We start from the raw sequence: 17,044 nt of genomic DNA, 5'->3' as shown, positions 1-17,044 counted from the left end.
GGCATGGATATTGTGGTTTTGAAGAGCTCAGATGTTTATTACATCCAGCTGTTTTATGCAAAAATTACATTCACCAGATATCTCAATGCCAGAGATATTAAGATATTAAAGTACACATAGCAGCACGCTTACAGGAACATCTCATGCCTCAAGGAATTCTGTGATATGGTGGAGTATGTGATCATCATATCCTGGATCACATATTATGGTGATGATGTTGTAAGCATGTCTCTTAAAGTTATACTGACACATCAATCATTAGACAGAACACAAGTTCCTATTTTTATCTTGAGTTGTTCAATAATCTTCACCCAAGAAATAAATTGTGCTGTAAATTCATCATCTTTTTGCTACTTCTTTTCCTTCACCAACAGTGCAAACTAAGTCCATGTGGCTTTATTAAAAGCTTACAAAAATATCCTATACATATGTTGCAGGTTATTATTGAAATTAAGTATACAAATGTTGAAACTAACTTCTTTGTTCCCCATGTTCTTTATTCTAAAGGAATTCAGGAAAATAATCATGATCACTGAAAGGTCATTATGTTTTTTTTTCAACAAGGTAGGAGACGTACCAATGGTACATCATAATTAATGAACTGCCTATAAAACATATTGCTTTAAAATGAGCTTCATGAAAATGTCATGATAGAGTCAGAATATTTATCTTTTATTGCTTCAATGAGAACTGACAAGTTGTGCAACTTACTTTAAATATCAAAACATTTACAATTCTTGTTATTGTGGGTATTTTATATCAAATGACTAAAAGGAAAGGTTGTATACACAAGGAGGTAAAAACAATGACTGCAGATGCTGGAAACCAGATTCTGGATCAGTGGTGCTGGAAGAGCACAGCAGTTCAGGCAGCATTCAGCTTTTGCCCGAAACGTCGATTTCACTGCTCGTTGGATGCTGCCTGAACTGCTGTGCTCTTCCAGCACCACTGATCCTGTATACACAAGGAACTTACATTATGCAAGAATGCTCAAACGTTTGCTGGAATAATCACCTGTTACTTCACAGACAAAAATCTTAATTTGTATTTTGAGAAAATGATCATGCCAATTTTCTTACTGGGCTATTTTAATTCCTTTTCTCCCTCCGTTCAACTCTCACCACAGATGCTGCAATTCCAGAATACAGTGCTTGAAAAGGGGTTTAAGAGACCATTAGCAAATTCTAGAAGTTAAACAGGTGAAAACTTAAAAATTGCTAAGCTATTTGGAAAGAAATGAGATGTTGGACTAATGGGTGGATCTTCCAAAGTCTTACCAGTGGTACAAGAGTGTGAATTAACTCATTTTTTGTTACAGGATTCCATTCACTTCTTTCACTGCTTGGCTAATGCTTTTAAATCCTTTTCTTTATTAAATTCACTGACTCCATGTTTGACCTCCAGTAAAATACTTATTTTATGTGCAGCTGCAAATGCTGCCTGATTTCATTATTCATCACGTGAAAAAAGGGACATTTTTATCACACCCTCAGTTTGCCTTTTTCACATTTTTTTTTGGAGAACTAGAGTCCTCAGAGCAGTGTTAAACACAGATGAACCATGCTTTAGCAGGAATTTTCTGTCATCACAGCATTTGGTACTCCAGTATACCATTTACACAAAAAAAATTAGGAACATAGAGTCTGGTGCTTCAATGTAATATTTCAAAAGACTCTACTTAAAGCTACACCTAAATATACTCATTCTTATTGTGATTGTTTGCTGATTTCAGCCTAAACCATCTCACAGGATATTCAAGAATCTTTAAAACTAAAAATGCAAGTCTAAACAAAACATCAAGGTGAGGCCTCCCTGTGAGAAACAACAGGACTCAAACTACTAGTTGCTGAGTTAGCAATATGCATTGTTTCCAATAGTAATGTTTTTTTTTAAAAAGTGAAGTGAAAACATAATTTATCCATGTAGTAATTTATGCATGGTGCCAAGAATGTGTGCTCATGATTGAAATTTATTTTGTCACACAAATCTAGCAAGTGGTGATTAATTTTTTAAAAATGTCAAAAGCATAGACTCAAATAAATTGCAGACAAAGCCAGGCCCCCTCAAAAATAGAATAAACAGTAAGAAACCTGATCACACCAAGACTCCCTATTAGCATTTTCTTTTTCACTTATATGCAAAGTTAAGTCCAAGGAAATTGATATGCTCACTGCTCTGCATTACCTCGAATTGCTTATCATTATTTCAAGAAAGCACAAAGGAAAGTAATCAGTTGATGGAGAATTACTTTTCCCTCCACCTGTTTCACTCCTTTTTTGTAACACACACGGTTTTCAAAACTGGCTTTGAATTGGAATTGAAACTGTTCCAGTTTCAGTAATTAAAAAAAAGTACAAGGTCAAAATTGATAAGTTCCAAGCAGATCCAAAGAAGGAAGGAAGCTTTTTTTTCTCCCCTCAGAGTAGTGAACATGTGAAAGACAGGTTCTTCAAAGATGCACTGGATAAATAATATGGTTGAAGCTGAAAATTATAAACACATATCATGGAAAAGTGCTTTCTGTCTTCCGTTAACCAAAAGAAAATGTCATGTGGAAAACAACGAGCCAGGGTGAAGTGGAGACTGTTTGCAGAGATTTTCTTGAATTTTGCTTGATTAATTTTGCGGACTGGGGAATACTTGTGCAGAACTTTGTCTCCAGAGATTAAACAGCGAGGTTAGAATCAATGATAATAGCAGATTGCATGCGGCCTATGTAAAGAACAAGTTTGATGGCTTAATATGGTAAGTGTTATGACTTAGTATATCCAACGTATTGCTTCTTGCAACAAAAACAATTATAGGAGAATTTGTGGCCCATACAATCCATTAAAATATCTGGCATGCGTTAATTCTTAATATGTGTTTCAATGAAGCTCCGTGCCAGTAACGCTAAATTATAAAATGTACTCCAGTTCTATTTCCTTATTTTCAAAAAAATATTATTTGGCAAGCTTCTTTTGGTTAGACAGGAAAGAAATAACAGCTACATTTTTTTGTTAGTGTTTTAAAATGGTATACGCCAACACATGACATGTTTGTTTCAGATCTGACAAAGTTGTGGAAATACCCATTTTTGAGACAGTGCCCTTATGAACTTTGCTCTCAATTTAATTTCAAAAACTGTTGTTATTTCATTAGAATAATCCACAGTACAGTGTAAATGTGCTATAAGTAATAGTGAAAAACTAGGAAGAGAGATTTTGTTTTTTCTCCCCCTCTATAATGGAGTATTCTTTTCAATTAACTGATGCATAAAACTTTTATAAACCTGGTAATTGGAAGGCTCCTAATATAACTGCATTCACAAGTAGTTTCAAATTCCTCACCATCCACAGAAACAAATGTGACTAAAAAGGTCAAACTCAACCTCAGTCATTTAACAAAGGAATCTAATAACTCTTTTTTATGTAAAGTAATAGGCATTATGTTCTGTGACAAAAGTGATTTAAATTTTTTAAAAATTTGCAGTGAGTATGTCCATACTACTAGAAATATTTTTATCTTTGTTTTACAGAGCTTTGCTGCTCCTAAGGTAAGAACGCATTCCTGGCATCCAAGAATAAGATCTGAGTGTCATATCCAGTTGCGTTTCACAATTGAGGAATGCTATTTTAGCAATCATACTTTAGTTCCTAATGGACTAGCACCTGAAACACAAAGCTGTCCATCATTCAACAGGATTGGACTCAAGAATTCTGGAGTTAATGGAAGAAAACCATTATTTTTCCTTACTGGCTTTAAGAGGTTTATTACAAACCAATAGAGTGCCTGTTATTTCTGTTGATATTGCATTTTACTTATGAGGTCGTGTGTGGATAAGAGCCCAATGTGCCAAAATCTGCCTGACTCTCTTTCAGAGCTTATCCCAAAGAATGCCTTAGATTGGTCCAAAATTAGTGCTAGGTCTCATTTCCGTTATGTAGGCTAACTGTACATGTCTCCATAGGCAGCTGGCGATCCAAAGAAATAAATATAGGGTCACTTAGGTCCTGGGCAGTCGCCTCACATATTCGCATTTTAAATTAACACGAAGGTCTATGGTTAGGTTTCTTATATTTCTTTTCATCTGCTGTCATAAAATGAAATAATGGTCGTGAGATTAATTTGCTAATGTCTGTACCAAAATCATCAATAATATAGATTTATGATGATTCATATTTATGCAACACCTTGAATTACAAGAAATTCAATAAATATTTGAAATGAATCATTTGTTTGATATAAAAGCACAAACATATTTTAATTTTTTTCCCTGCCAATAAGACAGCAATCACCTCCTACTTATAGGAGCCTTTAATTTTCTTGATAAATGTCCTTATTTGACATGCTATGCACTTTATAGGAACTGCACAAATTGCACATTTTTTTTTACCTGATTTGCCAGATGAGTCCATCTGTTGGAATAGATTTTTGCACGTGTATTCACCATTACTGGTGGCTGCAAGCCAACAGATCTATGATAATAAAACATGATTCCTCTTCCTGATATTGTTAGTTTGAATACTGTCAGTTTATCGATAGATTTTCCAATAATGATCCAAAAGAAAAGCAAACCAAATCAGCAAATATAATGAAGTTTCCTTAACATGAATATTTTATTTTAAGAAAATTTGAAGGAGGTATGGCTTCTGCAAGAACAATAGATGCTTAGGATTAAGTTGGGTGCAAGAGGTCAGTGCAAAATGGAACTACACAGAAAGAATGCCTAGCAAAATCTGGACAATGGCAAAAAAAGTGGATTGTTAGTTTTCTGAAGTCTGACTGATTTCCATAACCTGCGCGAATGCATGTCTCTTTGTGTCACCTTGTTGTAGATAGAATTCAGTTCAGTTTTTGTGAAGCAAGGTGCCCAAAGTAAATCTTGCAGTGCTGTAATATGTTCTACCTTATGGATAATACAGGCTGACAGCAAAATTATGAGAAAATGAGAGAATTAACTGTTGGTAAAACCTGACCAAATTACAAACATGTAGAATTGTGAGAGGAGCGATGAGGTTAGAGCCACAATGTCAGTATGGGAGAAGGATAATGCCATTTAGCCCCATTAGCCCACTCTGACATTCAACAAAATCCTGGCCAATCCTATGGTCTGTTTGTGGCCCTAATCCATTTTCCTGGCTGCTTCCTGGTAGCCTTTGACTTCCTGGTAGCTCAAAGTACCATATAACTCAGCGTTGAGTATATTTAATGACTCAAACTCCACTACTCCTTGGGGTAGGCAATTTCTCCAAGAGAAGAAACTCCCCTCCTCCCCAGTATCCTTGTTAAATGGTAGGCCCCTTATTTTGAAACTGTGCTACCTATTTACCATTTGCCACCAAGAGAGGAAATATCTTGTCAGCATCTACCTTGCTACGCCCACTAAATGAAACAAATAAGATTCTAAGATCATCTCTCGTTCTCCTAAACTCCAATGAGGACAGGCCCAAGCTGCTCAACATTTCTTCATATGATAACCCCTTCATCCCAGAAATTAACCTAGTGAACCTTCTCTGATCTGTCTCCAATGCAAATATATTCCTCCTGAAATGAAGAATCGAAACTGTGCGCGGTACTCCAAGCTTCAAGTGTGGCTCCATCAATTCCCTGTACAGTTGCAGCGAAACTTCCCAACCTTCATGTTCCTTCCTTGTTAAAATAAAAGACAACAACCTATTTACCTTCATAATTAATTGTTTTTGCAGAACCAAAGAATCACAGAAGGCTTGCAGCTTTGCAGGAGACCATTTCGCCTTTCATGTCACATGGCACTTTAAATGAACTTCATTACCTAATGTCAATCTCCTATATTTTCCTAATACCACTGCACATTATTTTTATCGAAATTACTGAATGCCACTTTGAACCAGCCTCAAACCACACTTCCAGTCAGTGCATTCCATACTCGAATTACTTAGTCGAGTTAAAGACTTCTTTCCTCCTATCCTTCTTTGGCAAATCACTTTAAATGTTATCTCATACTTGTTCTTTTTATAAGTGGGAATAGTTTCTCCCTACCTCCCTTTATCTAGCCGAAACATGATGTCGACAACCTTTTAGCGTTCTTCTCTCCAAAAAGAACAGTTACAACTTCTTCAATCTTCTTTCATAACTGAAGTTTTGCATTGATGAAACTATGCTTGTAAATTGCTCGTGTACTCTCTCCAAACACATTCACAACTTTCCTATCATGTGATAGCCAGAACTTTACATAATACTGCAGCTGTTATCTAACAAGTACTTGACACATCTTCAACATCATCTCCTTGCTTTTACTTTTTATGCCCCTGTTAATAAAGTAGAGGATATCGTTTGCTTTACTTACTGCTCTATATCTGCTCTGCCACTTTCAGTGATCTGTGCATGTGGGTCCATCCACTCCAAATATCTCCACGGTCTTTGCCCTCTCTGTTTCAGAATCTCCTCCAATCTTACAACTCCCCATGATTCCTGATTCCACATTCCTGACTAAGGGCTTTTGCCCGAAACATCAATTCTTCTGCTCCGCAGATGCTGCCTGACCTGCTGTACTTTTCCAGCACCACACTCTTGACTCTGATCTCCAGCATCTGCAGTCCTCACGTTTTTAATCTGCTCCTGCACCCCCTTTAGAATTGTATCACCTGTGTTGTACTGTCTTTCAATGTTTTTCCAACCAAAGGGTAACATGGTGGCTCAGTGGTTAGCATTGTTGCCTCACAGCTCCAGAGACCCAGGTTCAATTCCCACCTCGGGCAACTGTCTGTGCGGAGTTTGCATATTCTCCCCGTGTCTGTGTGGGTTTCCTCTGGATGCTCCGCTTTCCTCCCACAGTCACAAAGATGTGCAGGTTAGGTGAATTGGCCATGCTAAATTGCCCATAGTGTTAGGTGGATTAGTCAGCTGTCATTGTAAGGGGGTGGTTGCTCTTCGGAGGGACGGTGTGGACTTGTTGGGCCGAAGGGCTTGTTCCCACACTGTAGGGAATCTAATCTAATCTCAAAATACAACACCTTCTCTGTATTTTATCTGTCCACTCCACACACTGTCTATGTCCTTTTGGTGCTGTACACTGTCATCCTCACAGGTCACAATTCTTTTAAGCTAAACGTCATCTTCAAACTACTCACTAAAATCTAGTTTGTTAACATATATCAGGAAAAATAAGAATTCCTTATTTAAAAAATAACTTTCTTCAGCCTGAAAGATATTCATTGAGCATCGCACTCTGAATCCTGTCACTCAGGCAATTTTAAATCCACTTATTTGACCGATTTATTTCATCAGTTGTAACTTGCCTCACAACTCTGTTGTGTGGCACCATATTAAACACTTTGAAAGACCACATCATTAGCATTAACCTCATCTAACCTTTTGGTTACTCTTCCAAAGAATCCAGCAAATTAGTTAAATGTAATCTTCCCTTTAGAAGTCTATGCAGACTGTCTACAATCAAGCCACTTTTTTTCCATGTGACTGCTGATTTGATTCTGAATAATTGTCTCTAGAAGCTTCCCAACCACTTAAACTAAACTGACTAGTGTGCAGTTTCTTGGCACATCTCTACAACCTTACTTGAACAAGGCCTTAATTTTTGCAATTTCCCAGTCTTCTAACATCTCCCCAGAATGTAAGGAAGGTTGAAGGATTATAGTTCTTGCACCTGCCATTCCATTTTCACTTTCTTCAAACTCCTTGGATGCATCTCATCCAATCCCAGTACCTAATAAATTTAAAACACTATCATTCTATCCAACACTTCTTCCTAATTACTTTTGCACTCTTCTGGCAACAGAGTTTCATCTTCTATGACCATGGCCTAGGAGGTATTTCCCTCTTTGCTAAAGACAGATGCAAAGATATAATGTAATCCCTCAGCCATGCTCTCTTCCTCCAGTGTGAAATCTCTTTTTGGTCCCTTGTCAGACCTATTGCACCTTTTACCATTATTTTACAATTTATATATTTATAGAAAACTTTAGGACATCTCTTTATGTTGAATGCCAGTATTTTCTCATAATTTTCTTTTACTTCTCTTATTTATTTTTGACCTCTCTCTAAACCTTCAGCATTCCTCTTGGTTCTTAATTTTATTTTCTACCTAACATCTGTCATTAGCACACACTTTCTTCTTTAATCATAATTTCTATCTCCTTTACCATCCACTTATGTCTGGATTTGTTTGTGTTTATCCTATTTGAGGGAATATACCTTGACTGTACCCTAACTATCTTCTTTTTGAAGTTCAGTTCTTTCAGTCCAGCTCTGTCCTCACCCTACTGCAGTATGCTCACCATCAGTTGATTTTTCTTCCTTTGGATTGTCACCCATCATACAATGATCACTGTCTACTTCGTGTTCTGCATTGACATTTGATCCATTTAGACCACTTCATTTCAAAGATTCAGGTCAAACAGTGCATCATTTCTTCTTCGACTGGACAGAAATTGCTGTACGAAGCTCACCTGCATGCAACCAAGGAATACCTGCCCTCACTGCCCCGACACTACAAGTATCTCAGTCCATATTTTGGTAACTGAAGTTTTCCATTGGGACTACTCGATAATGTTGGCACCTCTCTGTAATGTTCCCATAGATTCTTCCTGGATGTCCTATCTGGTGATTCTTGGCCTACATACTACATCTATCAATGTAATTTCACCCATTTTGCTTTTTGTTCTTAAATTGTTTCTGTCCTTGGATTGTCTGAGACATTTCTCATTTCTCTTTCTCAAATACCGTTATGCTGCGCTTAACCAATACTACTACTCCTCCATTTTTAATTCCTTTTCTATATATTCTGAACACCTTGTACGAAGGAATATTTAACAGCAGTCTGTTATCACCACAATGGCACATTTCAAACAGCAATCTCCCATGTCTTGTAACTCCCCAAGTCTTATTTCCTGTATGCCATGCATTTAACAAAATGCACAATAATCCTGATTTCAACTTAATTTCTTTCTCCCTTATTCCAGCTTCACCTATTAACTTGCTGATCTCTATGCTAGTGCCAATTGCTAGACTTTGTGCACATTGGCGATTCCCCTCTAATATTCTTCCTTGGTTCCCACACCCCTGACAAATTAGTATAAAGCCCTCCCAACAGCACGAGAAAAGTGCCCCACAAATATCTCAGGTCCATTCAGGTGTAACTCTTTGGGCGTGTACAGGTACCATCTTTGGCCGAGCCAATCCCAGCAGCCCAGGAATCTAAAGCCCTCCCTCCTGCACCATCTTTTCAGCTATGCATTGATCAGCTTTATCCTCTCATTTCTGTACTCACTCACATTTTCACCAGATATATTCCTGAAATTGCCACGTTTGAGGTCCTGCTTGAGAACTTTCGAATGAGCTCCCTAAGTTCTGATTACAGGACCACATTTCTATGGCTACTTAAATCATTAGTATCAACATGGACCATATCTATGGCTATCCACCCTCCCTCCCAAAGAAGAATGTTCTGCAACTGCACAGTGACATCTTTGACCCTGGCACCAAGGTGGGAACATGCAATCCTGGCATCACATTGATGGCTACAGAAATGCCTGCCTATTCCCCTACCTTAATGAATCCTCTATCACTATCACACCTCCATTCATCTGCCTCTCCTCCTGTAGAGCTCAGCTGCTTGTGGGCCATGATCATGGCTGACTACACTCTGCTGAGGGACCGGCACCATCATCAGCTTCCAAAATGGAAAAAAACTCATGAACCGGACCCCAGGGTCTCCTTGCATGCTACGATTTATGATTCATCTATGAGGATACTCAGATCCACTTATATTATAGTTTTCTACAGACACTCTCCAGCAAAGTGGACTACCTCACATTTTATCCATTAAACTGTGAGATAGTTATCTTCCGAAGCAAACAGGCTGAAGAGTGAACTGGAAAAATTGAGCAAAGATTTAGCAGATGTACAATGAAATAACCATCTACATTCCATCATAGGTGTTTTCCATCCTCTTCACAATTTGTTTCCCTGGCTATTTTTGTGCCATCAGCAAGTTGCTGCCATATTGGCACAGATTAGTTGGTTTCTGGATTCTTGCAACACCTGACCATTTGGCAGTCCCAAAAAAATGGCAACACAGGAGCTGCTGATCAAGTTTAACTTTCTGAAATGTAATTACCAGAAAGGAACTTCTGAAAATGTCTCCAAATCTGAGTTAGAGTTGGAGACTTCCAAATGTTTTGACTTAATAACCTGGATAGTTACCAAGCAATGTTGGACAGATTGGCTCAAAACTTCCAATCTGTTTGTTTATGATGTTGGGAAGGTTGGAAATTAATTTGGCAGGGGGAGGAATGGAGCACAGAGTAGATGTCAAGCTGAGAACAAAGACCAAGCACATGTAGAAGGAATATGAGCACAGTCCAGCAAGTGGAGAAAACATGGGAATGACAAGGTACATGGGAGGCCCAGGAGGTTAAAATGCATATATTTTAATGAAAGGACTGGTAAGGCTTAAGAACTTAACAACTGAGAATATTGATCAGCACATAGAAATATGATATTTTTGCAATCACTCAGACGTGGTTGAAGAAATGACAGGACTGGCAGCTCATCACAGAATCCCTACATTGTGGAAGCAGGCCTTTTGGCCCATCGAGTCTCACTGACCCTCCAAAAGGCACCCTATCCAAACCCACACCCCCCTCCCCTATACCCAAAATCCTGACTTTCCCTGGCTAACACACACATCCCAAGACATTATGGGCAATTTAGCATGGCCAATCCACCGAACCTGTACGTCCTCAGATTATGGGACGAAACCAGAGCACCCAGAAGAAACCCACACAGACACGGAGAGAATGTACAAATTCCACACAGACAGTCATCCGAGGCTGGAATTGAATCTGGGTCCCTGTCGCCGTGAGCCAGCAGTGCTAACCACCCAGAGTTTAGAAGTTTCAATTGTGATGTGGGGGATGGAACAGAGGTGGGGACATTGCATCATTGATAAAGGAAACCATCACGACAGTAATGATGGTAGTTGCTCCAGAAGGCTCGTCAAATGAGGCCAACTGGACTGAGCTTAGAAAAAGGGACAATTATTTTACTGGGAATATATTACAGGCCGGCCAACAGTCAGTGGAAGACAGAGAAGCAGATATGCAGGCAAATCACAGAAAGGTGTGAAAGGGTTATAATTCTAGGAAAGTTCAAATTTGCTGACGCTAACTGGGATCGCCTTAGTGTGAAAGGATTAGATGTGAAAGTTTTAAAGTGCACCCAGGAGAGCTTTACATGCCAGTACATAGATAGACCTAGTAGAAGGGGCAGTGCTAGACCTAATCCTAGGGAATGAAGCCAGTCAAGCAGTTGAAGTATCAGTGGGTAAGCATTTTGGGGATACTGGCTATACTCTGTAAGTTTCAAAGTCATAATCGAAAGGGACAAGTGTAGTGCAGCAGTTAAGTGTCTAAACTGTGGGGAGGCCAATTTCAATATCATTACAATACCATTATCTGGCAAACATAAACTGGGAGCTGCTCCTTGCAGTTCAGTCTACACTTGGAAACTGGGCAGTCTTTTAAAGTGAGTATAGTGAGAATTCAGAGCTAAAGTGTTCCTCTAAGAGTGAAGGGCAAGTGCAACAAGTCCTGGATGTTTAGAGTTTGATAAAGAAAAATAAGGAAGCTTGTAATGGGTACAGTGCATTAAAACAAGGGAGATCCTTCAAAAGTATAGAGAGTATAGAAGGGATGTATAAGAAAGAAGTTAGGAGGGGAAAGAGGGGCCATGACATATCCTTGGCATATACGATTAAGGAAAAGCCCCCAAGGCATTTCACGATACATTAGCAGTAAAAGGATTACCACAGAAAGAGTGGGGCCTATTAGAGACCAAAGGGGCAACCTGTATGTGGGGTCAGTGGTCATAGTGAGATCTTAAATGAATATATCGCATTCAAATTCACAGAGGAGCAAGACATTGTAGCCTGTTTGGATGAAGAGGTTATCGACATTATTAAGACTAAAGAGAAGAAGGATTTAGGTGTTTTAGTGTGCATTAGGTGCAAAAATCCCCAGGGACTAATGAAACATATTCCAGGTGCTATGGAAGACAGGGGTGGAGGTTTAGGTGCACTAGTGGACATATTTAATTCTTCACTGGCCACAGGTGAAGTCCCAGGTGACTGGAGAATAGCTAAAGCAGTTCTTTTGTTTAGGAAGGATAGCAGGGATAGGCCAGGTTACAACAGACCAGTTAATCTGATAGAAGGAAGCTGCCACTGTTTGCCTTTCCTTGACTGGGTCTAAGGGCCAATTTGGATTACAGCAATAGAGGAACTACTGAGGTTTCACAAGATGTAGCTTATTGCAATGATAGCAAATAGGTACAAGTAACATTGGCTAGTTAGGCATTGTTATTAAGAATATTGAAAGACACAAATATTCTTTCCCCTTCAAAATCCAGAACCAACCTGCTCATCATCCCACACAATGCTCCTTGACATCACTGGAAAGGATGAAGCTTAATGTAGACTTCAATACTTAAGGCAGCCACACTCCTTAAGTTAAATAGTGTTTTGAATTTGGTTGTTGTCAAAGACATGAAAACGTTATTGTGATTCAGGAATTATGGAAGTCCAGGTTATAGTGAGGAGGATCCGTAGCTCCTGTTTTTGCTCACTATCTAAGAACTATTTGTTGTTCATGCAGATGAGAAAAGGACTGCAGAGTGGATGGCCAAACATAGTGTATAAGGTTTGGGGGAGTTGGTGGGGTGGGAGGAAGCGGAGGAGATCGAGAGGTAGCTAAAAGGATATGTGAAAACTGAAGACAAAGGTTAAGGCAGTCGAATATTTGGACTAAAACAAGCAGAATGAGCCAGGAAGAGGTAGGGATTAATAGTAATAAGGCATTGGAGAATATTGACCTTGCAGAAGAAGTGGTAAAATTAAATCAAATTTAAAAAACAATAAAAATAAAATGAAACTTTTTAATAAGATAAATGAGTTAACAGTGCAAAGAGAAAATTGATTCAGTTCTAATAACAGTGATACATTTGCAAGGTGACAAGGTTAGGAAATAAATATTCCAGGATACACATTTCAAATATATAAGCAGAACAGGAGGAGCCCTGATCAGAAAGGAAGATGAGTCTGTAGATACTTTCATAACAGTTTTCTGAAAAAAAAAACACATTGTGGAACCACCTAGGGATAAAGCTATCTTAGATCTAGTATTGTTTAATGAGGCAGGATTAATATATAATCTCATAGAAAAGATCCTCTGGGAAAAAGTGATTATAATGCAAATTAGTCCCATATTACATTTCAGAACAACATACTTGAGTTCAAACCAAAACTTAAATTTAAACAAATTCAATTACATAAGTATGACAAGAGAGCTGGTTAATGTGGTTTGGGTAAATAGATTAAGAGACATGGTTATAAATAAACAGAAGGAAATTAAAAGAAATATAAAATGCATGATCAAAAATATATATTTTATTGAAATAAAAAAAGTCAGCAAGAAATAGGGCGGCACGGTGGCACAGTGGTTAGCACTGCTGCCTCACAGCACCTGAGACCTGGGTTCAATTCCCGACTCAGGCAACAGACTGTGTGGAGTTTGCACATTCTCCCTGTGTCTGCATGGGTTTGCTCCGGTTTCCTCCCACAGTCACAAAGATGTGCGGGTTAGGTGAATTGGCCATGCTAAATTGCCCGTAGCGTTAGGTTAGGGGTATGGGTGGGTTGCGCTTCGGCGGGTCGGTGTGGACTTGTTGGGCCGAAGGGCCTGTTTCCACACTGTAAGTAATCTAATCTAATCTAAATAGATATCCCTGAGGGAAGTTAAGGACGGAGCTGGATTTTAAAAATATAAGAGCCAGATTTTATAAATTATAGCAATTTCATACAACTTTAAACTTTTTTTTTATGCAACTAAAGAGCATTTCTGACAGGACATTCCAATCAGGGACCTTTCCGAAATACAGAGCTATACTTCAATTCTGTCAGGTCCCCAACAGAGGACAGCAGACAGGAATAGGCAAACCATGGCAACTTTCTCATTGAGGTCAGTTGTTGTCTGCTAAATTGTAAAGGTACAACATCACACACTTTGACACCCGCTGTGAAATGATCAGTATATATGGCAACTATGAGATGTGGATGTCAGGAGGGTAGGGTGCTGGATAACTGGGGTACCGGGGAGAAGAAAGCAATGGGGCTAGGCAGGTGACAGTGTATTTACAGTAGGTTGGGCTTGGTGGTAGATATTAGGGTTGGCAGGAGGATTGTCAGATTGGGACCGGGGGTCAGGACCATCGACTGACAGGTGGCAGTGGGTGGGGCGGGGGTGACAATTCCAGAGGTGGAAATGAAGTTGCGTGTCAGACATGGGGTGGGATGAGGTGTGGGTGTAGTCTGGGTTTGTGAGGTAAAGTGCGTAAAGTTGGGAGGCAGCTTATTGTTCGTACAGGAGTTAGACAAGTTTTTTTATAGTTTACCTTGTCCTGTGTAACAATTTACTTAACAAAGGGAGTCAGTTAGCTCAGCTGGTTTGCATGCAGAGTGATGCCAATTGTTTGTTCAATTCCTGCACCAGCTGAGGTTTCCAAGAAGGACTCTCCTTCTCAAGCTCTCCCCTCATCTCAGATATGGTGATCCTCTGGTTTAACCAACACCAATTATCATTCTCTAATGAGCTAACAGTTCTACAATATGGTAAGACAGCAATCTGTTTACTTAACTGCAGCAAAACTCCCCAGATTCTTTGATTTAAACGGATACTTTCAGGAGGTTCCAGGAGTAGGGGAACTGTCCAGCGGATTCTTCAGTTTCCGAGGCTACTCCTTTCAGGTCTGCTACAATGGAGTTCTGCAAGGTCCCATTTGCAATTTCCATCTCTGCATTAGAAAACGTATCTGGCCATTGGAAAATCTGCAAAATATTAGAAGTTGTCAAAGCATGACCAAAAATTTGAAATTTGAAAAAGATTGCTAAGACTTCTAAAAATATATGAAAAAGAGAGCAGATACATGGAGGGAAATAGCAGCACTAAACTTTGATCCCTTAGAAATTGAGACAGGGGAATGTATCACGGGGAATGAAGAAATGTAAGAGAAGTTGAACAAATATTTTGTGTCTGTCTTCAACAAAGAAATGGCATTGAGGATCTACCACAGCAGTTGAAGAAGGCAGCTTACCCCACTTTCTCAAGGGAAACAGGAATGGTAAATAAATGCTGGTCCAGCCAGCGATGCCCACATCTCATGAGTAATTTTTTAACAAAAGAAGCTTACGTCACCATCCAAATGACATTGTAGCCAAGATTGAGGAATTTAAAGAATTAATGTCAGAAGAAGAAAAAGTATTATACAAACTTAAGGACAAAGCTGAACCTAAAGTTGACAAATTTCGAAGATACAAGGTAAAAACAAGGACTGCAGATGCTGGAAACCAGAGTCTAGATTAGAGTGGTACTGGAAAAACATAGCAGGTCAGGTAGTATCTGAGGAGCAAGAAAATTGACGTTTCGGGCAAAAGCCCTTCATCAGGAATAGAGGCAGGGTGCCTGCAGACTGGAGAGATAAAAGCCCAGAATTCTGAAAGGGATACCTACAGATGTAGTGGATGCGTTATTTTCCAAACTTCCAGGACTCTGGAATGGTCCAAGCTGCTTGGCAGCTTGCAAATATAACACAGTTGTTTGTGAAACTATAGCAAGTAAACAAAATATTATAGCCCAGTCAAACAGACAAGTCATCAGGAAAATGCTGAATCCATTGTTTAGGAAGTCAAAGAAATGTATCATAACATCATGGCACAATAAGACAGAGTTCAAAGGGAGTTTAGGAAAGGGAAGTATAAAACTCCATTAAAACTGAGCTCATAACTAGTAGGGTTGATAAAATTGTGCCAGTAAAGCGAGTATACTTAAGTTTCAAAAGAAATTAGTAAGATACATTATAAAATGTAAGCACACTCAGAGTTTTGAGTGCTATATTAGGATATATGTGAACTGATTAATGGACAGAAAGCAGAGGTTAGGGATAAGAGGTTTGTTTTCAAGTTGTCAGGCTGTAACTGATGCAGTGCTGCAAGGACTAGTGTTGGGATTCCAACTATTCATGATATGTTAATTATACCTAAAATAGAGGACAGAAAGTAAGGTATCCAAAATTACTGATGATAGAAAGAAAGGTGGAAATGTAAACAGTGAGGTGGACACAAAGTGGCTGCAAAGAGATAACGGCAGATTAAGTGAGTGGTTATCAAAGCAATAAATAAAAGCAAGGAAATTTGAGGTTACTCAATTCAGTAGCAAAATAGAAAAGTAGATTTAATTTTAAAAGGTCATGAAAATTCTAAATGGTGATGTTTGAGATAAACTTGGTGCACTCACCAAGTATTGCAAAAATGTTTAATTTTATGATTGATCTTTCTATGGAGTAAAACTTTTAGTAGGATTGAAGCTTAAATGTAAGATATGTAAACCTGTGATGAGAAACTGTTGAAGTAAATGCAAATGAAAGGGTGCCCTGAGTTTAGTTAATCAAATCAAAGTTAACAATGGGAAAACATCTCCAATTCATCTTCCCAAAAATTCAGAAAAAAAGCTTTAAATTGTTTGTGTGAGTCCCATATCAAACAACTTGACAGTAACCAGTAAACAAGCAAGATCTTGAATTCACCAATATACTTTCTAGATCAAATAATAGGTTTAAAGTTGGAGTAGTTGATTTAAGTCTCTATCTGGGACCTTCCAAGTAGGTTAAGTTGTCATTGGAGATAGATTGTAGGACAGCATGTTTAAGAATAAGAAAAAAGGAATTTGCTAGAGCTGCACAATTCTCAGAGGTCAATCGTAGAGCGTATGTTAAGCTTCACTGGACAAAGATGTCAGCATGAGTGGAAGATGGAGAATTAGCTGCAGTCAATCCATATACATGGCTCCAAACATCTTTAAGGAAGAGGGCCTCATTTTGCAATTAGTCACTTTAGACACATCCAAGCTGCATTCATTTTCAACAGTTTGAGACTTTAATAATCTCTGTCACCACCAGCCACCACACCCCTACATCCCCAACCTCAACCAACACCTCCCATCACACCGATACACCA

At 38.8% G+C, this 17,044-nt stretch overlaps 1 protein-coding gene across 1 annotated transcript in view; it reads right to left on the bottom strand.

Moving 5' to 3' along the window:
- ush2a (Usher syndrome 2A (autosomal recessive, mild)) overlaps positions 1-17,044 on the bottom strand; it is a 985,309-nt gene that overhangs the window by 958,164 nt on the left and 10,101 nt on the right. The window contains 4 exon segments of the mRNA XM_060830996.1: positions 4,376-4,506; positions 8,256-8,350; positions 13,264-13,280; positions 14,711-14,860. Of these exon segments, the coding sequence (XP_060686979.1) occupies positions 4,376-4,506; positions 8,256-8,350; positions 13,264-13,280; positions 14,711-14,860 (393 nt within the window).

This window comes from Hemiscyllium ocellatum, chromosome 10, assembly GCF_020745735.1.
Source record: "Hemiscyllium ocellatum isolate sHemOce1 chromosome 10, sHemOce1.pat.X.cur, whole genome shotgun sequence".
Lineage (NCBI taxonomy): Eukaryota > Metazoa > Chordata > Chondrichthyes > Orectolobiformes > Hemiscylliidae > Hemiscyllium > Hemiscyllium ocellatum.
This window is presented reverse-complemented; position numbering and strand designations above follow the sequence as displayed.